The sequence below is a fragment of the Bos indicus x Bos taurus genome, chromosome 16, assembly GCF_003369695.1.
Source record: "Bos indicus x Bos taurus breed Angus x Brahman F1 hybrid chromosome 16, Bos_hybrid_MaternalHap_v2.0, whole genome shotgun sequence".
NCBI lineage: Eukaryota > Metazoa > Chordata > Mammalia > Artiodactyla > Bovidae > Bos > Bos indicus x Bos taurus.
Window position 1 is genome coordinate 18342831 of NC_040091.1, and position 23578 is coordinate 18366408.

General features: G+C 40.3%; 1 protein-coding gene across 1 annotated transcript in view; it reads right to left on the reverse strand.

Annotated features, from left to right (window-relative positions):
- USH2A (usherin) overlaps positions 1–23578 on the reverse strand; it is a 938899-nt gene that overhangs the window by 117883 nt on the left and 797438 nt on the right. The window contains exon 60 of the mRNA XM_027564435.1: positions 20245–20599. Within this exon, the coding sequence (XP_027420236.1) occupies positions 20245–20599 (355 nt within the window). The remainder of the gene's footprint in view (positions 1–20244; positions 20600–23578) is intronic.

Consider the following 23578-nt stretch of genomic DNA (forward strand, 5'->3'; position numbering starts at 1 on the left):
CCGAGATGACCTCAGAAGAGTGACTGGCAATTCCTTTCCCCTCCTTCTGTATGTGGCTCTGTGGCATCTCAAGGGTAGTACTCGCGGCTGTGACCTCACCGCTTTGGCTGTGGTCAAGGCTTCAGTTTTGAAGCCTGGTGCGGTGGCCCCAGGGCATCGCCCCAAAGCCAGGGAAGACCTCACAGTCTTACCTGATAAGGTTGGAGTGGGATTGAGCACTGCCCACAGCTAAGTGAGACATCACCTGAACACTGTGAACTTTAGGTATTATTTTACTTTATAATTAGAATTCCCAGATTCTCTGGGATATTCTTTTCTTCTTTGTCTTCTTTTGGCCATGCCATGCAGCACGCGGGCTATTATTTCCCTGATGAGCAACTGAACCTGTACCCCTCTCATTGGCAGTGCAGTCTTAACACTGCACCACCAAGGAAGTCCCACAGGTAAAATTTTAAATGAGTTTAGTATCTCAGGTCAGCTTTAGAGAAGAAGACTCAGTAGCCTGCCCTTTCCTTTCTCAGTACTGTCACCTCGACTCTTGGGTCAAGAGTTGCCACAAGACCATTCTTCTATTAATGTGACTTGTTAAGTGGCACATGCTTCTGGCAAAGAGTTGGTAGGGAAGGAAGGGGGAATAATAAAAAAGAAAGACAACTTTTTCTTTTTCTTTTAAAAAGTTCTGAATGAGCCTCTCCAGAAAGAACCCTGTTAATACACAAGCACAATAACACTGTCACATACTGATTTTTCTGTCAATCTATTTCAGATCATAAGAACTAACATCCACTGAGTTATTTATTTTGTTTTGGCTACTCTATGGGGCTCTGCTCCTAGACCTAACCTCCCCAAGGCGCACCAAGGAAGATGCTGAGACAGTCTCTAGCTCATTCTTGCCTGGCCCCCCAGGACCCAAGTCATTGACTATCTCACTTGACAGCTTTGCTAGGCATCTTTATTTATTTTAAATAAAGCTGTCTTAATATCAGCCCAATAAATGGGGAGAGATTAAAAAAAATATCCCCCTCTCTGCCTCCTGAACCAGAGATATGCCTTCAGATGCTTATAAAAATTAGACTTCTGTTTTTTTGCCTGAGTAAGGAAATGTCAGTTTCTCCTCGCTCTGAATCTTATTCATTGTTTAAGGCACAGACCTATCCCTAGAGTCTTCTTTAAACTTTTCAGACCAAGTGATCCTTTAATTCTTTGAATCCATTATAAATGGTTTTCTATATTTCTATTAGACAACCATATTAAGCTATGCAGCATCTCTCACTCGTATGGAGCTATGGCTTGTGGCTTTCATTTATTGGTTTGGCCAAAGGTTTGTTCAGATTCTCTGTAACATCTTATGGAAAAACCCAAGTAGACCTTTTGGCCAACCCAATATTCAGCTGTTTCTAAATAACATCTTATTTCCTACAGGCTGATAACTCAAGAGGCAGCACTGTTAGTAGAAAGAACAGACTTCAGAATTAATGAGACCTGAAACTGAACCATGTGTGACCATGGGCATGTCTTTGAGCTTCTGTTTCTTCACTAATAAACTGTAAATAAAAATGCTCACTGCACAAAGTGGATATTAAGATGAAATGAGATAGCATGTGTAACGTGTCCACAATATGTTTTATGTAGAAAGTTATCAGCCAATAACTGCTTATTGATTAAAACTGGAAGACACTATACTTTGCTGGTGGTGCAGTGGTTAAGAATTCATCTGTCAGTGCAGAAGACATGGGTTCCATCCCGGGTTTGGGAAGATCCCACATGTTGTGGGGCAACTAAGCCCATGAGCCACAACTACTGAGCCCATGTGCTGCAACCACTGAAGCCCACGTGCCCTAGAACCATCTTTGCAGCAAGAGAAGCCACCACGATGAGAAGCCTGCAAACCACAGTGAAGAGTAGCCCCTGCCTGCCACAACTAGAGAACGCGTGTGTGCAGCAGTGAAGACCCAGCACAGCCAAAATAAATACATACAATAAAAAAGGAAGGATTTAAATGATTCTACCTCAACTGGATTTATCTGTAAACATATAAATTTCCTCTTAAGCTAAATACATAGCATTACCAAGCAATTGAAAAAAATTCTAGAATATGATTATAGTCTGAATAGAAACAAGAGACAAAATGCAAGTTTCCTCATGCTTATTACACAGTATATCAATTCATCAATCCATTTATTCATTACACAAATGTCTGTCTAAAAGTGACATTGTTCTAGGTTATGGGAATAAGGGAAATAAGTAAATGAAAAAATCCCTGCTTTCATGGAGCTTATATTCTGGGTGGAGAGACAGACAGTAAATGAGATACATGAGTGAAAATATATACTGCTGCTGCCGCTGCTGCTAAGTCGCTTCAGTCGTGTCCGACTCTGTGCGACCCCATAGACGGCAGCCCACCAGGCTCCCCCGTCTCTGGGATTCTCCAGGCAAGAACACTGGAGTGGGTTGCCATTTCCTTCTCCAATGCATGAAGGAGAAAAGTGAAAGTGAAGTCGCTCAGTCGTGTCCGACTCTTAGCGACCCCATGGACTGCAGCCCACCAGGCTCCTCCGCCCATGGGATTTTCCACGCAAGAGTACTGGAGTGGCGTGCCATTGCCTTCTTCAATATACTGCTACATAATATTAAATATTAAAGAGAAAGATGAAGCAGGGAAGAGGGATAGAAAGTGTATGTGTGGTGGAGGAAGGGGACTGAAATGATAGCAAGGTAGGCCAGGCACTTTGGTATAAATGGAAAAAAAAAAATTTGACGGGGTCAGGTCTTCCTCAAATATGAATGGTGTTTACTGTACAATTATCTTGATTAAGCATCCTCTTAATTCTGTGACTCAAAGAACAGGATCTGTTTCTTTGCAAACAGAGCAGAATTTGTACTTTCAATGCTACTTGTCACCATTTAGGAAGAGGATGGGGTTTTGATGCTTCTCCCCACCAAGAGAAATACTTAAAAAGGTCAACTTCCATCATTCCATTTAGCATTCATTAGCTCTCCCCTCACTTGGGGCAGGATATATACCGAGGCCCATGAGGTCTCGTGAGTCTTGTTTGGAAAAACACTCTTGTCGGGGCACAGGAGAGAATTAGGGTAAATCCCCAGACAGGGCTTTTCTCTCTGGAAAATTGCCAGAGGGGACCATGCTCTTGACATTACAGAGCTAAAGAAGAGTTTTCAAGACTCTTTCTATTTCCATCCGAGTTCTTTTGTATGCTGGGTTGCCTGCCATTATGTTTATGTAATTCTGACAGTGTTCTTAATGACACACTAACAGATTGTAAAACACGCTGCTGGCATTTACTTGTTTTTTATATTTTTAAAACAATGTCCTTCATGTAACAGTAGTTAAGCGCGGCAGAAGGACATCATCAGAGGCATGGTTAAACTGTAATTTACACCATTAGGAAGGCAGGAGCAATTTTTATTGCCTGGCAATTTTCTTGCTGAAATATTTGGACCATATGGCTCAATTTGTGTAATAACCTTAATTTCTGCACCCTTCAGGTCTGCCTCCATCTCCTACGGAATGGTAAAATGCGGTTTAGCAGAAAAGGCAACTGTCTATACTTAGAGAGTTGAGATTAATAACTTGTCACGTCCTGTTTTTGGTGAAGGAATTCGAACAGCAGCCAGATGGTATCTCTACAAATAACTGTCAGGGGTCTTGATCTAATCAATACAATGTATTAATACATCTCCCTTTGCTGTTTCTCCAGGGGCCAGTGCACAACATCTGGAAAGAGTGGGGGGGCCCACCAAGTAGAAAGCCGATTCTTTTCAGAATCAAACTGAGCCCAATTAATTTTTCATGTATCCTTGATAACTGTTTCATAATGAGCTATGCGTCTTGACGGATTTGGGGTTGGCAGAGCAGGCTGCCCCTGCTTTCTATCCCCATTCAGTCCACTTATAGAAACCAACCCATTAATCAAGCTATCTGGCATAAAACCTGAATCTCAGCTCAGCAAGAGATCAATAACCATCCTAAAAAAACACAGAACCAGCCACTAATGGGCACAGGTATCCAGCCATGACACTAGTAATTGCTTGAGCAAAAATAAAACTCTGTATCATAATCACCCAATAGGAACTTATATGAGAAAATTCATTACTTGTGTCTTGTCAAAAAGTAACATTTACATGCATTAAAAAAATACTGTAATTTTACTATCTAGACATGACTATTCTCTTTCAGAGGTAGACAATGCACCTTTTGGAATGGATTAAAACTCTCTGATTTTGTAATGTGAACATTTAATAATTTAAGTATCATAGAAAATGTTTAAAAATTAGTTATTTCACTTATTTTAAATTCAGAGTACCTGAGGGACTCCATACAATCTTTAGCCCAACTATATATGATGCACAGTGAGCCTACTGTGGTGAGAACTCTGATGTGACATCTCTTGGGTCAGAATTCTTCCCTTTTTGGCTGCCTTAATGGTGAGATTTATAATACAAACCATCAACTCGTTCCTTTCCCAATGGTTTCATCTCAAACCCTTACTCCCTGACCAAATTCAAAGCAGTGCTTGTACTTTTCAGCTAGCACATCTCTTTTAGCTTGACAGGCAGGGATTTCTGCATTCTGAGTCCCTCAGAAAGAGAGACCCAACATCTTTGTCTATGGAGAAAAATTCAGAGCAGAGAAGGGGAGATGGAGGAAACACACATGGCATACGTCCTGAATTACGGCTTGCTTGGTGAAACAGTCCTTGGCGGCTCTCAGACAACAGGTGGAAACCTGTTTTGCCTTTAGGAGAGTCTGAGATTTTCATTAGGAAAAAACTCCTGGGAAGTACTGCCATAGAGACAGTCCTTCATTGGCTGATAATCTGATCAAATCCTGCCAAGATGATAGAAAGGTCTAAGGAATCATCCAGGAACTTGAGGGTGATGCCACATTCATCTTTTCTGACAGCAGGACTAAGACTCATGATTCTCTGTGTGTTCAGTCAACGCTTTGTGGTTCCAGAGAGTGAGTGCTGGGTTTGGAAGCAGAGGAAGGAGTTAGGACAGCCCCAGGTTCTTTTAAATGTTTGTAAGTACAGTCAATGCTTATGCACAACCAAAAATAATTGCTTATTATTTTGTAATTTATCCCTCCCTTTATTTGCTCTAATAACACCATGGGCCCCAGAGAGGAGAGACTTTGCATCTGTTGTAGCTTCTGTGCATGACAGAGTCTGAAAAGAAACTTAAGGTGAACAGCTGATGAATGGAGGAGTCCCATAATATTTCTTGGTCTTGATCAACCACTTTAGATTTTGTGTGTATTGGTCCTCAAATGCAAACAACGCACAGTTTTCACACGTGCATTAGTTTTCAGACAAGCTCAAGTTTTCAACTTTCACTTTGTTTACTGATGCTCAGTGTGACGGAGAAGGCAATGGCACCCCACTCCAGTACTCTTGCCTGGAAAATCCCATGGATGGAGGAGCCTGGTGGGCTACAGTCCATGGGGTCGCTAAGAGTTGGACACGACTGAGCGACTTCACTTTCACTTTTCACTTTCATGCATTGGAGAAGGAAATGGCAACCCACTCCAGTGTTCTTGCCTGGAGAATCCCAGGGACGGCAGAGCCTGGTGCGTTGCCGTCTATGGGGTCACACAGAGTCGGACATGACTGAAGCGACTTAGCAGCAGCAGCAGCTCAGTGTGAATGAACAGAAAGTACCCTGATTATGGTATGATTCTAGTGGAGTTGCATCGCATCAAACAAGAAAGCTATTTCAACAAATGGATTACAGGACACACTACAATCTGAGATTTGGGATCCACATACATGGTATTCATAATTTTCAATTTTGAGAATTTCATTAGCAAAATATTTAATACATACAAATTTAAACCCTCTGTGACAAAAAGAAAATGCTATTTTGGGGCCTCCTACTTCACAGCTATCATCCCCAAGGCTAGCCATTGGAACTTAGTAACATCCAGCTACAGCATTAACAAGATGTTTCACCTTAAACATTATATCGAGATAAAAAAAGATCCATTTAGAAACCCATCACATATGTATTCACAGGTGGTGGGTGTGGGTCATTGCATTTGGATTAAAAAGCAAATGTCTCTCTCTACATGAGAGGTCACTGGCTGGTGTAAGGCAAAATCTTTTCACTGTTCGGCATAATTAAAATATTCCAACAGTGGTTTCAGTAATTTAAAAATCACGGTATTGTTGTAATATTTTTCTAGGCTTCAGGAGCTCACCATTGTTTGGCCCAATCAAATCTGGGAACACTGGAGAAGTTATCACCCATCAAGGTAATTACTTTCAAGTTGAAATAATTACTCTATCAATGTTAATGGTCTTTCAACTTCAATAAAGCACTCACCTGCCGATAATCACGGCTAACCTCTTGCTCTAATGCAATTCCCTCTCTATTTAGTAGGTTATATTACAGCCGTTACAGTGGTCACTTGTCCTGAACAGCTGCTGAATTTCACTTTGATCGGCTGTGAACCATAAAAGAATTGGTCATCTGTGTATGATTCCCCCTCACCCAGAAGCCCTTGCAGAGCTCAGAACGTGATCTCTTGGCTACAAAGGGGGATTTGGGAGCAGCCATCTTGTCTCAGGTACTGGTGACTTTGCACTGGCGACAAGAGCCCTGGAGTTCAATTAGCTTCTGCCCTTCACTGCCATTTACAGCTTGCTGTCTCTGCTAAATAGTGCATATTCTGAATTTATGACCTGGGCCTGTTTAGAGTGTGGGCTAGTTCCTTTTACTTTCATACATATATTTGTGTACATATCCATATATACATATATTATTAAAAATTTTTTTTCTTTGGCAAAAGTCACATAATATAAAACATATTATTTTAACCATCTGGAACTATGCAGGTCAGCACTAGGTACTTTCACATTGTGGAGTTCTCACATCATCCATCTCCTGAATTTTTATCTTCCTAAACTGAAACTCTTTCCCCATTAAACTCTTAACTCCCCATCCCCTCTCCCCTTCCCAGGCATCTACCAATGTACTTTCTGACTCTATGAATTTGACTATCCTAAGTATATCGTAATAAATGGAACAAACAGTATTTGTTAACAAGGCTCTGAGAAAAATCTTGGTGTCTACATAGAGCTTCCTTATAATTCAGTTAAAGAGCAGGAAAAAACAACAGACCTGAGTTAAAGGGCAAACAGTCTTCCCACCCGTGTCCCATACACTGATGGCAAAAGTGAAGTGGGTGGCTGCCAACTTGGCTGCATCTGTATGATTGGGAAGTGTGTGTGTGTGTGTGTGTGTGTGTGTGTGCAAAAGACCATATGTTTTGTTGATATGATCTCAGCTCCAAGGGAGTGGGCAGGGTCCTGTGAGTGTCACAGCAGGTAAACAGAGCAGCATCTAGAGTGGAAATGGCCTGAGGACTCTTAGGGTGACCAGTGTGAGATGTTGATGGTCCTGAGGGGAGACGGGTCAGGACTAAACCTCAGGGAGATGAAAAGCATATTCTCGCTCTGGGAAACTTAGGAAGGAAACAGAGTCTAACCCAATATCTGAGATATTACCTGGAAATTAACAGTAAGGTATGAGGAAATGTTTAAACTTGCAAGCTCAGCATTTTGTTGCAAGGTAAGGCTTGCTTAAAAGAAACACAACCTAAGTTTTCCCAAAGGGGTTTCTTAGGTGGCTCAGTAGGTACAGAATCTGCCTGCCAGTGCAGGACATGCAGGAGACATGGGTTTGATTCCTGGGTCTGGAAAATCCCCTGGAGTAGGAAATGGCAACGCACTTCAATATTCTTGCCTGGAAAATTCCATGGACAGAGGTGTCTGACAGGCTCGAGTCCAAAGGGTCACCCATGGGGTCACAGAGTTGGACATGACTAAACACAGCACAGCAATACAGGTTTTCCAGTCATGACAAAATTCATATAGTTGCTTTATCCAAGCCTAATATTTTCTGCATTTGCTCATTTTTTAAAAGCCTCTGTTATTCAAAATAATAGGATATCTGAAGTTTTATAGCCTATTTATATTGCTATTTCCAGTCTTAAAATATTTTGCAAATGCATTCATTTATTTAGTCCTTGCAACAGTCCTGTGTGAGGTAAGTAACACTATAGTTCAAACTTGACAATTAAGTAGGATGCCGGATCCATCTGAAGTGTAACAATGTGATCATTTGAGAAGTGGACATCATGGGACCTTCAAGCAGAAGATTCAACATACTGTAGAAGTAGAATCAACAGAACTTAGGAAAAGATTGGATATGGAAGCAAAGTAGAGGACTCAAGCCACACAACTTATGGTGTGGCTTAAGCAACTAGAAAGATGATGGATCCATTTAGCTATGTAATAGGGTGTGCTGCAGAATAATGACTAGAACTTAGAAAAATATGTGACTCTTGCCTATTGAGAAACCTGTATGCTGGTAAAGAAGCAACAGTCAGAACTGGACATGGAAAAATGGACTGGTTCAAAATTGGGAAAGGAGTATGTCAAGGCTGTACATTGTCACTCTGCTTATTTAACTTATATATAGAGTACATTATGTGAAATGCTGGGCTGGATGAAGCACAAGGTGAAATCAAGATTGCTGGGAGAAATATCAATAACCTCAATAGGCAGATGACACTACTCTAATGGCAGAAGGTGAAGAGGAACTAAAGAGCCTCTTGATGAAAGTGAAAGAGAAGAGTGAAAAGCTGGCTTAAGACTCAGCATCCAAAAAACTAAGATCATAGCATCTGGTCCTATCACTTCATGGCAAATATGTGGGGAAAAAGTGGAAACAGTGACAGATTTTATTTTCTTGGGCTTCAAAATCAATGTGGACAGTGACTGCAGCCATGAAATTAAAAGACGCTTGCTCCTTGGAAGAAAAGCTATTGATAAACCTAGATGGCATATTAAAAAGAAGAGACGTCACTTAGCGGACAAAGGTCCACGTAGTCAAAGCTATGGTTTTTCTAGTAGTCATGCACAGATGTGAGTTGAACCATAAAGGAGGCTGAGTTGATGCTTTCAAGTTGTGGTGCTGGAGAAGACTCTTGAGAGTCCCTTGGACAGTGAAGATATCAAACTAGTCAATCCTAAAGGAAATCAACCCTGATTATTCATTGGAAGGACTGATGTTGAAACTGAAGCTCCAATATTCTGGCCACCTGATGCGAAGAGCTGACTCACTGGAAAAGACCGTGATGCTGGGAAAGACTGAAGGCAGGAGGAGAAGTGGGTGACAGAGGATGAGATGGTTAGATAGCATCACTTACTCAATGGACATAAGTTTGAGCAAACTCCTGAAGGACAGGGAATCTTGGTGTGCTGCAGTCCAGGGGGCTGCAAAGAGTTGGACATGACTTAGCGACTAAATAACAATGCAGCTCTACTGGAAGTGCTAGGCAAACGTCTGCACGACTTACAGAAAGTATTAGCTTTACATCTTCAAGTTCATCTTCCCTCTGAAGATCTGTTTAAGACAACTTATATAAGAGAAGATCCAGGTTTATGAAAAGCAAGTTCCAGAGAGGAATTCTGTAGGGCAGTGTCTCCAGGTTATCTCTTTACCACTTGAGAGAGGGAGGGGAAGTGCTCCACATTCCTCTCTCAGGCATATGAAGGACACCCTAGATCAGGGGTTCCCAGCCTCAAGCATCTAATGCCTGATGATCGGAGGTGGAGCTGATATAATAATAACAGAAATAAAGTCCACAATAAATGTAATGTGCGTGAATCATTCTGAAGCCATTCCCCCCATGCCAGTCTGTGGGAAAACTGTCTTCCACAAAACTGGTACCTGATGTTAAAAAGGTACCACTGCCCTGGAGAACATCAGGAAGAAATTGAGGGTGCCTGCAAAAAAGGCAAGATGGACCTTCCACTCTCTTCAAGAGGCCAGCTGTGGCAGTAAAGAGACTTACAGGGCAATTTTTATGCAGCCACCAGGGTGAAGAAGGGTCTTCTGAGATTCTTACGTGATCCCAGGATTTGGGGATCATGGCCTAACACAGAAGCTGATACCTGCTTCTCATTCAATGAATTCTCAAGTTCTGAGGCTGGCTGGGTCCCACCCAGTGGTAAAGCAAGTAGAGAAGATAGTGCTGGACTAGTTGTACTTTCCTTTTTAAACAGAACAACTTTTCCACAAGCCTATGAATGTCAAGAAAGGAATGAGTTTTGCTAACATGCTAGGTCCTGATATTGGCTGATGTTTTGGGAGAGGGGAACCTACACGTAGAAGGCTGTGGGTGGATTTTTGGGGGCAGTAATGGACAAGCGTGCAAGAAATTTGCCAAAGAGTGTGTTGCCTGCATCAGGAACTGTGCAGCATGGAATTTCCCGTGGGAGACCTCTATGTAACCCATAAAAAAAAAATCCCATGAGACATTTACATATACGAAGGCAATGGTAGATGGACCAGAACAATATTAGGCTCTGTCTCTTTTAGTTTAATTTTATCTTTTCTTCCATGACCCTTGGGAAATCAACAAGAACAAAAGAAATAAAAATGGACATGCCCTCTATTCCCCACTGTTGATGCCTTAACACAAATCAGGCTTTAGACTGGATTTAGACTGGATTTTTTAGCATACAAATGAGTCTTGATTACCAAAACTGGGCTGGTCCTTGTCACTGAAAGTGACTGGAAAACCATGGAACTTGCTCTAGAGATCTCATGAGCAAAGAAGGAAGTCCTGATAAAGCTTGTGGAATAAAGTGGTTGGAGATAAGTAAGGCCCTTCCAAGGAACCAGTTACACAAAGTTCAAGACTTACATGTTTTTTTATGTCCAATAATATTGAGCAAGAAGATTGGTTAGGTATCAGGGTAGGGTAGGGTATTAGAAAAAAGCAGAAAGATAACAGAAGCCTAATAAATGAACAGTTGAGAGCAAACAAAGGTCTTTACAATAAAAAATGGGTTGTACCAACACGTTTTGTGTGACATCTACTCTCCCATAGTTTGTATCAGAATGAATGATGTTATTACTCATATTCTATAATGTGAAAGCCCCAACTGACACAGAAAGTATGGCTATTGTTTTTATCACTATTTTTTTCTTGATTTTGGAACAACAGTCACCAAAGTAGTCTTTTTAGATAACTGTATTTCCCAAAGCATTTCTTTTGACTTATCTTTTGACTTGGGGAAAAATGCCAAGAACAGTCAAATTTAAGAGCTCCAACTAATTCAAGATCATATGTAAAGAGCAATAATATTTTACATTAGACTAAGCCAAAATGAAAATGGGATTAAAAATAAATCATTGATTTATTCACAAACTCCCTATCATATGGCAATTATAAAGAGTCTTGTTTTTTTCCCCTTACATATCTACTTAATGGTAAAGAGATTTGCGACAACCACATGGGGACATTTTGAATACTTCCTCTGTGACATTGGGTGAGGAAGTTTGGCAATTAGAATCTAGAAACTAGAGTCTGTAATTCTGGATTTTATTTCCAGATCGGAAGCCAACTTTTAGTGACCCATATAATTTGCTTACTCCTCAGCACCACGTTCTCGATTCTACGTACAGAGCGAGGGACCATCTATCTTTCAGGGGACTGGGCAAGTGTCTAATCTGGGCTCGATGTTTTATAACCCTGTGGGGTGAGCAGGGATATGCTGACAGCACAGACTAACACGTAAACCACTTTTGCCTTTCTGTCCCAAGTTATTTTTGCCAGTGTGATGGCAGGTGCCAGGGAAAAAAAGCAAACACATCTGAATGGTGGCAACAGTACCGCCAACCTCGCCAGGAGTGTTCCCTGTAAATACCACCATGGAACTCTCCCGTGCCAAGCAAGGCTACATGCAGTTTCTCTCCTGACACCGCACAATTCATCACCGAGCTAATTGGGAGGGGGCTTAAGGACTTCTACCTAAAGCTGGTTTTCAGTAGAGGAGGGGCTTGGTTTGAAGAGACCCTAAGGAACTAGATATCTCTCTCTTCCCCTTAGAAGAATCTCTGTAGGTCCAAACAGAGATGAAACTTTTCATGTGATTAGGAGAGAAGCTGGTGATACATTAAAAGCCATCCTCTTTCTATTTCGTCTCTCCTGCTGCCTCTGCTGCTGTTGCTCCTGCCAACACATATGCTCTCCACCCCCATGGAGGGCCCCCACTGCCAGTTCTCCATCCACTGCCACCATCAGGAGGACTCATGCATTCATTGCACCTGTTTTATGAGGCTCTCCCAGCTACGTCCACCTGTCTATAAACAGCTCTGGGGGGACTCTGGGACAAGTCAGTGATGGCACGACTCTACACACAATTTATTGGTGACTTCTCGTGGGGGGATGGGATCCCAAGAGAAACAAGAGACTAAATGAGGGGCATTAGTGACACCTCTTGCAAGTCTGGGAACCGGATTGTAATCCTGGATTGTGGGCATGGATTCTGTATCTCACAAATGGAAAATGTAGTTCCTTTGCTCTGGTGCATTTCAGCCACAGTTGTCAATGAAACAAAAAGTTGGAAAATATCCTAGGAGAGGCACAGAAATGGAAAGAGGCAGTGAAGACATTTAGTTGATGTAGGAATTGGAAAAACAGTGAGTAGAGCCAGGAAGGCCATAGAGAGATTTAAAAGGAAATCACCACAGAAATGGCAAGGACCTAACAGAAGCAGAAAATTAGGAAGTGGCAAGAACACACAGAACTATACAAGAAAAATCTTAATGATCTTGATAACCATGATGGTGTAGTCACTCACCTAGAACCAGACATCCTGGAGTGTGAAGTCAAGTGGGCCTTAGGAAGCATTACTATGAACAAACCTAGTGGAGGTGATGGAATTCTAGCTGAACTATTTCAAATCATAAAAGATGATGCTATGAAAGTGCTGCACTCAATATTTCAGCAAATCTGGAAAACGCAGCAGTGGCCACAGGACTGAAAAAGGCCAGTTTTCATTCTAATCCCAAATAAAGGCAATGCCAAAGAATTGCCACACAATTACACTCATTTCATATGCTAGCAAGGTTATGTGCAAAATCCTTCCAGCTATGTTTCAGCAGTTTGTGAACTGAGAATTTCCATATGTACAACCTGGGTTTAGAAAAGGCAGAGGAACCAGAGATCAAATTGCCAACATTTGTTGGATCATGGAGAAAGCAAGGGAGTTCCAGAAAAAATATGTACTTCTGTTTCATTGACTACATTGACTGTATGGATCACAGTAAACTTTGGAAAATTCTTTCGCCTGTCTCCTGAGAAACTTGTATGCAGCTCAAAAAGCATATATTCTCTAGAACTGAACATGGAACAATGGACCAGTTCAGAATTGGGAAAGGAGTAGATTAAAGCTATATATTATCACCCTCCTTATTTAACTTATATGCAAAGTACATGATGCAAAATGCTGGGCAGGATGACTCACAAGCTGGAATCAAGATTATTGGAAGAAATATTAACAACCTCAGATATACAGGTGATATCACTCTAATAGCAGAAAGTAAAGAGGAACTAAAGAGCTTCTTAATGAAGGTAAAAGAGGGGAGTGAAAAAGCTGACTTGAAACTTAACATTCAAAAAACTAAGATCATGGATCCAGTCCCATCACTTCACAGCAAATAGAAGAGGAAAATGTGGAAGCAGTGCAAGATTTTATTTTCCTGGGCTCCAAAATCACTGTGGATGGTGACTGCAGCTGTGAAATTAAAAGACACTTGCTCCTTGGAAGAAAAGCTATGACAAACCTAGATAACATATTAAAAATCAGAGATATCACTTTGCTGACAAAGGTCCAAGTAGTCAAAGCTATGGTTTTTCCAGTAGTCATGTATGGATGGGAAAACTGGATCATAAGGAAGACTAAGCACTGAAGAATTGATGCTTTCGAACTATGGTGTTGGAGAAGACTCAAGAGTCCCTTGGACTGCAAGGAGATGAAACCAGTCAATCTGAAAGAAATCAACTCTGAATATTCTTTGGAAGGACTGATGGTAAAGCTGAAGCTCCAATACTTTGGCCACTTGATGCGAAGAGCTAATTTATTGGGAAAGACCCTGATGCTGGGAAAGGTTGAAGGCAAAAGAAGAAGGAGGCGGCAGAGTATGAGATGGTTAGATAGCATCACTGACTCAGAGGACATGAATTTGAGCCAACTCAGGGGAGACTGTGGAGGAAGAGGAGCCTGGCATGCTACAGTCCAGGGGGTCTCAAAGAGTTGGATATGACTTAGCAATTGAAAAACAACATCAACACATGAGCAGCAGAAACTCAGAAGCAAAGAACCTTATAAGCCTGAAATGCCTAGCAGTGAAAAATCTGTGTCTCAGACTTGACTACTCTCTTCCCTCAGAGTCTCTGCCCCATAGCCCAGCTGCATGGCAGACTTCTCTCATACAGTAGAAGGTAGTATAGAGTATTGACAAATTGAATAGAGTACTCAATGACTATTTGCCAAATTGGATTGAATGGTCAATAACATGTTCTTGACCCCGAGGTTCCAATATACTAGTATAGAAAGAAGTAATGCTATTTTGAATAGGAAAAGATGGACCTCAAATATAGGAGGAGGGATTTGGATAGGCTAAAAGGAACATTCTTCTCTGATAATGAGGAATTGGAAAGAACCTCTAGAATCTCCTTCTTTAGGTATCTTTAAAAAATGGTTGAACACATTCTCTTGGGGACATAGGAATGGATGAAACTCAAAGACAATAGTTTGTTTTCTTGATTACTTCTTTCAAAGACGTCAGTCCATAAAGAGTCATGGACACTTTGTCTAGTAAACAGAATGTCATAACTCTAGCCTGATTGCTTTGTGGAATATGTCCTTGATTGCTAAAAAGTTCAAATGGGACTTTTCTTGATGACCCTAATGAAATTTCCTCTTGAGATACTCAGGGACAAAGATCCAGGTTTTGGAGGACCACTTTGAACACACATACATATATACACTCAAAAGCAGAATGCAGAAATACTGTTTCTCAATTATTCTGGCTCTTCTTTTTAACACTGCAAAGATTAATCTTTAGAAAAATGGAGGAATAAAGCAATATTGGTCTGGTAAATGAATGTTGGGGAAGGCCCATATACCAAGAGACATGCAAGGCTTAAAGCTTGAGGCTATAAACCTTCCTCTTTTGAAGGAACTTTTTAGTGTGATAAAAATAGAATCAAACAGCTTAAATAAAGAACATAGTTCATTGAATACTTTGAGTATTGTGCTGTAAAATGAAACTGGATATGAAGGGATGAGGGCTTCCCAGGTAGCTCAGTGGTAAAGAATCCGCCTGCCAATGTAGGAGATGCAGGAGAAGTGGGTTCAATCCCAGTGTCAGGAAGATCCACTGGAGAAGGAAATGGAAGCCCACTCTAGTATTCTTGCCTGGGAAATCCCATGATCAAAGGAGACTGGCGGGCAACAGTCCATGGGGTCACAAAGAGTAGAATATGACTGAGTAAATAAACAAACAAAAATGTGAAGGGAAGACTTAGAGGCTAAGTCATGTTGGAATTCCAGTAGAACTTTCTGAGAGATTAAATGTTTAGGCTCATATCTATGAAAGCCATATTTAAAAGATTAGAAGTTTAATAATCGCAATAATGATGTTGTCAATAAAATATATTTAAATTAAGATGTCTCATTCAGAAAGCTCCTGTCAAGGATTTTTCAGTATTCTTCTTTCAGGGTGGAAGTTGAGGACATGAATACAAGGGTATGGTGGGAGATAATAGATTTCCCCATGGATCACATAACTAAAAAAGAACTTCTACGCTTAAGAACATTGCTTCTAATCGTATAATGAGGGCACTGTTAAATGTAATATAAAAGACCATGATATATAAATTAAGTGTCAAATAAAAAATACATTCTTAATTCTAAATATAAGTGAAGAATTCTTTCTGATATAAAATTCAGCAAAATCTTTTTGGATCCATCTCCTTGAGTAATGAAAATAAAAACAAAAATAAATGGGACCAAATCAAAGTTACAAGCTTTTGCACTGCAAAGGAAACCATAAACAAAATGAAAAGCGAACCCACAGAATGGGAGAAAATATTTGCAAATGAAGTAACTGACAAGGGATTAATCTCCAAAATTTACAAACAGCTCATGCAGCTCTATATAAAAAAATAAACAACCTAATCAAAAAATGGGCAGAAAATCTAAATAGACATTTCTCCAAAGAAGACATATAGATGGCCAAGAGGTATATAAAAGATGCTCAACATTGATAATTATTGCTGCTGCTGCTGCTGCTGCTAAGTCGCTTTAGTCATGTCCGACTCTGTGCGACCCCATAGATGGCAGCCCACCGGCTCCCCCATCCCTGGGATTCTCCAGGCAAGAACACTGGAGTGGGTTGCCATTTCCTTCTCCAATGCATGAAAGTGAAAAGTGAAAGTGAAGTCGCTCAGTCGTGTCCAACTCTTAGCGACCCCATGGACTGCAGCCCACCAGGCTTCTCTGTCCATGGGATTTTCCAGGCAAGAGTAGTGGAGTGGGGTACCATTGCCTTCTCCGTGATAATTATTAGAGAAATGCAAATTAAAAAAGATTAGTATCACCTCACACCATTCTGAGTGGCCATCATCAAACATTCTATAAACAATATATGCTGGAGAGAATGTGGAGAAAGGGAACCTTCTTATACTGTTCATGGGTATATAAATTGGTATAGCCACTATGGAGAACAGTATGGAGGTTCTTTGTAAAACTAAAAATAAAACTACCATATGGTCCAGCAATCCCAATCCTGGGCATTAGAGTTTTCTAATCTGAAAAAACACAAGCACCTCAATACCCACTGCAGTACTATTTACAATATCCAAGACATAGAAGCAACCTAAATGTCCTTTGACAGAGGAAAGGATATAGAAGATGTGGTACATATATACAAGGGACTGTTACTCAGCCATAAAAAAATGAAAGAATGACATTTGCCACATTATAGATGGACTTAGAGATTAAATTTCTAAGTGAAGTCAGATAAAGACAAATATCATGATATCACTTATATGTGGAATCTAAGAAAAAAATGATACAAATGAGCTTATTTGCAAAATATAAACAGACCCACAGACTCAGAGAACAAATTTATGGTTACCAAAGATGAAATATAGGGGAGGAGGGGTCAATTAGGAGCTTGGGATTAACATATACAAACTATATATAAAATATAAAGCCTTGTTGATAGTCAACAAGGACCTACTGTATAGCATAGGAACTCTACTCAACATTCTGCAATGACTTATATGGGAAAAAATGGATATATGAAATGCATGACTGAATCACTTTGCTGTGCACCTGAAAGGAATACAACATTGTAAACCATCTATATTCCAATATAAACAAAAATTAAGTTAAAAACGAAGATTTCTTTAATTCATACATTGCTTATTTCTTAGTCATAGGAGAAATTTGAACATTGATAGTGAGAAAATATTACATTCTATTCATTTATGAAGATTCTTCTGGAGTTTCATTAAAATATGTTTGCCTCACCTTATTTAGGTATTTTGGGTATCCTCTATAAGATAACCTTCATGTAAATTGGGCTTCCAAAACTGGAAGCATAGAAAATGATCTGGTCTTTGAAAATGATGCCTTATGTTGTCCAGTTTTTCTTCCTTGTGAGGGGTTTGCATATTTAGGACAGTCATCGCACATTTTGAAAACCATGTGTGTTTCACTCCCAAGACCATAATGTTTCATCTTTCCCATGAAATCCCTTCAGTCAAGGTTTCCTGCTGACCTCCCAGAGCATTTCATTCTGTCTTTCCTATTTTGTTAATATCTGCTACTTGCCCATCATTCTGCTCAATGCTGGGGAGAGTCAGGGCTGCCAACTAATATCTATGAGACATAATTTGATTAATTTGGGGTTTTACAGATCTTTACTAAGATTAAACTTTTTTAAATAAAATAATAATAGTTATTAGAAAAAATAAAAAAGAGAGAATTACATGAAGCAAAATGTAAAACTGTCTCCTCTCCTTACAGGTAGCCTTATTGATAAGGGCAGAGAAGTTCCTTGTCCCAATATATCTCCTCTCTATACTTACGATATTCTAGAACTTTTTATACAAATAGAATCACATTTACAAACTTTCCAGAGCATTTCTTGCTTAACACTTTTGATGTATGATGTTTTCATGTGTTGTGGTTTGTGGCCAGTAGGTGGTGGGGTCTGGGATCTGAATCCCAGTGTGGTGAATATTACAGGCTGTAACCCACTGCTTCGCTTACTTTTTAGTGCTCAATTCTCATCTCTGCAATATTATTAGAGAGAAAGCTCCCTGAGAGAAGGACCATGCTGTTTTTTGTATCTTCTATAGAACATAAGGCTATGCCAGGTACAAAGAAAGCTCTCAGGAGATAGAAGGTAAATTGAATTAAGGGTGGTATGGGCCAGAGGAGGCCAGCCCTGAAAAATCACCATTGAGTTATAGTGCATGTGATGTATATGTATAATTATATCTATATATCTAGATAGGTATATCTAGAAATTAAATTTTCTTTTTCCTCAAAGAGTCAATAATATCATATTTACATATGTGACATGTCTAATTTTATCTGAGCTTCATCCCTGTGAGGTGCAGAGGGAAACATTTAATACTTCCATTTAATGGGTTTGGAAGTCATGCAAAGAGAGATTCAGTTATTTTTTGGCAGTAACACAGATTAACTATGATCTGAACACTGGTCTCCAGTATCCCCTATACTTAGTTCAGTATCCTGTCCCCATGACTACTTTGCAACTTTTGCACTTAACAATTCCCATATATTTAAGCATCTGCTGCTGCTGCTGCTAAGTCACTTCAGTCATGTCCGACTCTGTGCGACCTCATAGATGGCAGCCCACCAGGCTCCCCCGTCCCTGAGATTCTCCAGGCAAGAACACTGGAGTGGGCTGCCATTTCCTTCACCAATGCATGAAAGTGAAAAGTGAAAGTGAACTTGCTCAGTCGTGTCCAACTCTTAGCGACCCCATGGACTGCAGCCTACCAGGCTCCTCCGCCCATGGGATTTTCCAGGCAAGAGTACTGGAGCAGGGTGCCATTGCCTTCTCCGATTTAAGCATCAAGTAAAGAAAAATGATAAGCCAGCTAAGAAAATTAATGTCAACATATTAACCATATAAGTACCTATTCTTAAACACAATGGAATATTTCAGCCATAAAAAGGAACAAAATTGGGTTCAATGTACAGCCATGGATAGACATAGAGACGTCATACAGAATCAAGTCAGAAAGAGAAAAACATATATTAATGCAAATATGTGGAATCCAGGAAAATAGTAGAGATGATCTAATTTGCAAAACAGAAATTGAGACACAGACATAGAGATCAAGCATATGGATACCAAGGGTGAAGGGAGGGGTGACAGGATGAATCGGGAGATTGGGATTGTCATATATACACTATTGATGCTCTGCATAAAATAGATACCCAAAGGGAAAAAACAGATAACAAGTAAGATCCTACTTTATAACACAGGGAACTCTACTCCATGCTCTGTGGTGACCTAAATGGGACAGGAAATCCAAAAAAGAGGGGATATATGTATATGTCTACTGCTGCTGCTGCTAAGTCGCTTCAGTTGTGTCCGACTCTGCGACCCCATAGATGGCAGCCCACCAGGCCCTGCCGTCCCTGGGATTCTCCAGGCAAGAACACTGGAGTGGGTTGCCATTTCCTCCTCCAATGCATGAAAGTGAAAAGTGAAAGTGAAGTCGCTCAGTCGTGTCTGACTCTTAGCGACCCCATGGACTGTAGCCTACCTGGACCATAAAGAAGGCTGAGCATTGAAGAATTGATACTTTTGAATTGTGGTGCTGGAAAAGACTCTTAAGAGTCCTTGGACAGCAAGGAGATCAAAACAGCCAATCCTGAAGGAAATCAACCCTGAATATTCACCGAAAGGACTGATGCTGAAGCTGAAGCTCCAATATTTTGGCCACCTGACGTGAAGAGCCAACTCATTGGCAAAGACCCTGATGCTGGGAAAGATTGAAGGCAAAAGGAGAAAGGGACATCAAAGGACGAGATGGTTAGATAGTATCACTAACTCAATGGACGTAAGTTTGAGAAAGCTCCAGGAGATAGTGAAGGACAGGGAAGCCTGGTGAGCTACAACTCATGGGGTTGCAAAGAGTCGGACATGATTTAGCAGTTGAACAACAACAATGGCTAATTCACTTTGCTCTACAGTAGAAACTATTAATAACAGACCATTGTAAAGCAGGTACACCTCAATAAAAATTAATTTAAAAATCTAAGTACCTGTTATTCTTTTTTTTTTTCTTTTTTCTAAAGTTCTTACCATCACTGTGAAAGCATGCACAGCAGAGAAGTTCAAGGTTGGGTCATCAGTTTTCTGTTGGTAAACCACACGATACTGGAAGATGATGCCATTGGGAGAGTCTGGCTCAGTCCAGTTCAACAGAACTGAATGGGCACCGGTGACTTGAGCCCAAGGTGCCGGGAAATCTTGAGGTGGGGCTTCCAGAGTTCGTGCTGATGACCACGGACTCTCCACAGAGCCCCTGGAGTTACAGGCTCTGACCCGATACTCATAGAGTGTGAAAGGCCTCAAAGTGTCTGCATCGTCAATAAATTCAAGGGCTCCTTCTGACCAGACAAACACAAGGGATTCCTCTTCAATGCCAGTAGGACGTCTGAAAGGAAACCAGGAAGGAGTCAGTGACACCGCACACTCTCTTGAGTTTGTGGACAGAGTAAGAAATTGCTTTTTAGAAGAATTCGTTACAAACTCAATTTTTCAACAGTCCTGTTAACAAAATGAACATGGTAAGTCTAGTAATACAAGTTTGCTTCGGAACTCTTTAAAGGGCAAAAGTCAAATTTATTTCAGATGGCTTCTCCAAAACCTAGTAAAAAGCAGAGTATGCTCAAAATATTCTTTCAACTATCTAAGAAAGGAATTTAGTCCCATCTTTAGATTTTACTGATGTCAAAATTGGGGCTCATGAAGTCAGACAGAAAAAAACAAGTAACTATCACTTTGTTGTACATCTGAAACTAACAGAACATTTTAAATCAATTATATTTCAACCTTCCCCCCCCACACCCCAAAAAACCCCTAAGGCCCATGCAAACTCTTCTGGGACTCAATATATAGAGCATCGGAGAAGGAAACAGCAACCCACTCAAGTATTCTTGCCTGGAGAATCCCATGGACAACAGAGCCTGGCGAGCTACAGTCTAGGGGGTTGCAGAGTCGAACACGACTGAGCAACTAACACCCACCCACACACACACATAGAGCATTAAATGTCTAAGTAAGGGAAATGGAATTGTCACTTGTTAGAATGACCCCAAATACGTTATATGATATTTCATTTGGAACAGATACTTGCTAATCTGGGTATAAAATCATGATGCAGACCTGACCAGAATGGGAAGTTTCCAAGGAATTGTGGTTGGTTTCTTTCTGTGTTACCAGCATTTGAACCCAGTAAGCTCAAAAAAACTTTTTAAAAAAATTAAAGTATAGTTAATTTACAAAGGGGTGTTAATTTCTACTATACAGCAAAGTGATTCGGTAGATACATTCTTTTCTATATCCATTTCCATTACGGTATATCTGAGACTACTGAATATAGTTCCCTGTGCTTTACAGTAGGACCTTGTGGTTTATCTATTCTACATATAACGGTTTGCAAGTACTAACCCCAAACTTCCAGTCCAAGTAATTTTTTGAATGAATGGCCCAAAGTCATATAATTCCATGAGTTTTCTGCATCTTTGCCTCATCTCTATCAACCCTTCTTTCCTATGAGGGTAAGTATTCTAGGATGGGGAAGAATTATACCCAAGGGATGACCCTGTCCTCATTTTGCTTTATCTCCAGTTAAAAGATTGATGAATAAATGAGTATTTTCCAGGCTGTTAGGGGTATTTAATTAACTCACTCTTCAGATGCTGGCATGTTCACATGCTGCCATATCAGATTAACCATCAAAATGGAAAGGGTTATTAAGACAAAGTAAATGACAGTACCTTTCAAGAAAAGGCAGGATATTTAAAATCTTTGGCTTTGAGAATTTGATGATACTCAAGTTGATAAGTCACTATGACCCGGGAAAGAGCAATGACAGTCTACCTGCTGGAGGCTGTGAAGAACTCACAGATAATCCCAGTGACCTGCAATTACGGTTCAACAACCCACCTCATGACTCCCTGCCACCATACTGGGCCAGACTCTGCACCCCGTACAGGTGTGCAGGGTTCGGCCTTTGTACTTGCTGCTGACACCAGGTACCAGGTGCATCAGTGGGATGGATCCATTCTAATGAGGACCACAGGGCTCACAGCCAAAAACTCCTCTCGGTAAGTTTTTCAAAAGGTGTTTGCTGAGAATACAATGCAGCAGACAAACACCTGAACCTCTATGGAAAAATAAAATGGTCTGTTTTGTCTGGCTTCAAACTTTCTATGACAATTGAATGAATTTTTGTTAAACTCTCATGAATTCCTACATTGAGGTGTAGCCACAGTTGTCATAAAACTGACATTCTATTAAAACAGAAAAGAAAAAACAAAACAAAAAGGAAAAAAAAGTAGGAAAAAACATAAAAAATTTAAAAAAAGAACACACACACACAATGGATATTCTTTGTTTTTACTTTTTTAATGGAAGGATAAGTGCTTTGCAGAATTTTGTTGTTTTCTGTCAAACCTCAACATGAATCAGCCATAAGATATACACATATCCCCTCCCTCCTGAACCTTCATCCCATCTCCCTTCTCATCCCACCCCTCTAGGTTGATACAGAGCCCCTGTTTGAGTTTCCTGAGCCATACAGCAAATTTCCATTGTGGATATTCTTTTAAAAATTGCCTGAAAGTGTAAATTTTAAAAATCTGTACTATGTAAGAGATAAAGTATTATGTTAACCCCAAATTTATCCACAAAAATAGTTGGAGGATGCAGCCTGGTTAAATATTCAGTTCTGATAAGAAATAATTAATATTATAGTGAGGTAACCATTGGAAGGACTGATGCTGAAGCTGAAACTCCAGCACTTTGGCCACCTCATGCGAAGAGTTGACTCATTGGCAAAGATTCTGATGCTGGGAGGGATTGGGGGCAGGAGGAGAAGGGGACGACAGAGGATGAGATGGCTGGATGGCATCACCAACTCGATGGACATAAGTGGGTAAACTCCGGGAGTTGGTGATAGACAGGGAGGCCTGGCGTGCTGCGATTCATGGGGTCGCAAAGAGTTGGACACAACTGAGTGACTGAACTGAACTGAACCATTTCATCTGTGGTATTTTTTTAAAAAATAGGACATTTTTATGTCTGAATGAACTCTGAATAGAAGATGTTGAATAGACAACAATTTTTTCTAATTTGTTTAAGATGTAAGCTTCAACTGTTCATTTAACTGGAAATGTTTCCTCTGGAACAGTCTGTGTGCAGGAAAACCACATTTCCGGTTCTCTCTGAAGAGCCAAATAGTTGCCTCTGCTTAAGCTCATGTGGGAGATACTTCAGTAATTCCCTCTTCTAATTCAAGTTAATTTAATGTTGCTTAACACTTAAGAAGAAAACAAAAATAATTATTAAACCAGGAACTATATATTTAAAGGGCATTCATACTTATGTTGTCTTCATGTAGTATAACCTT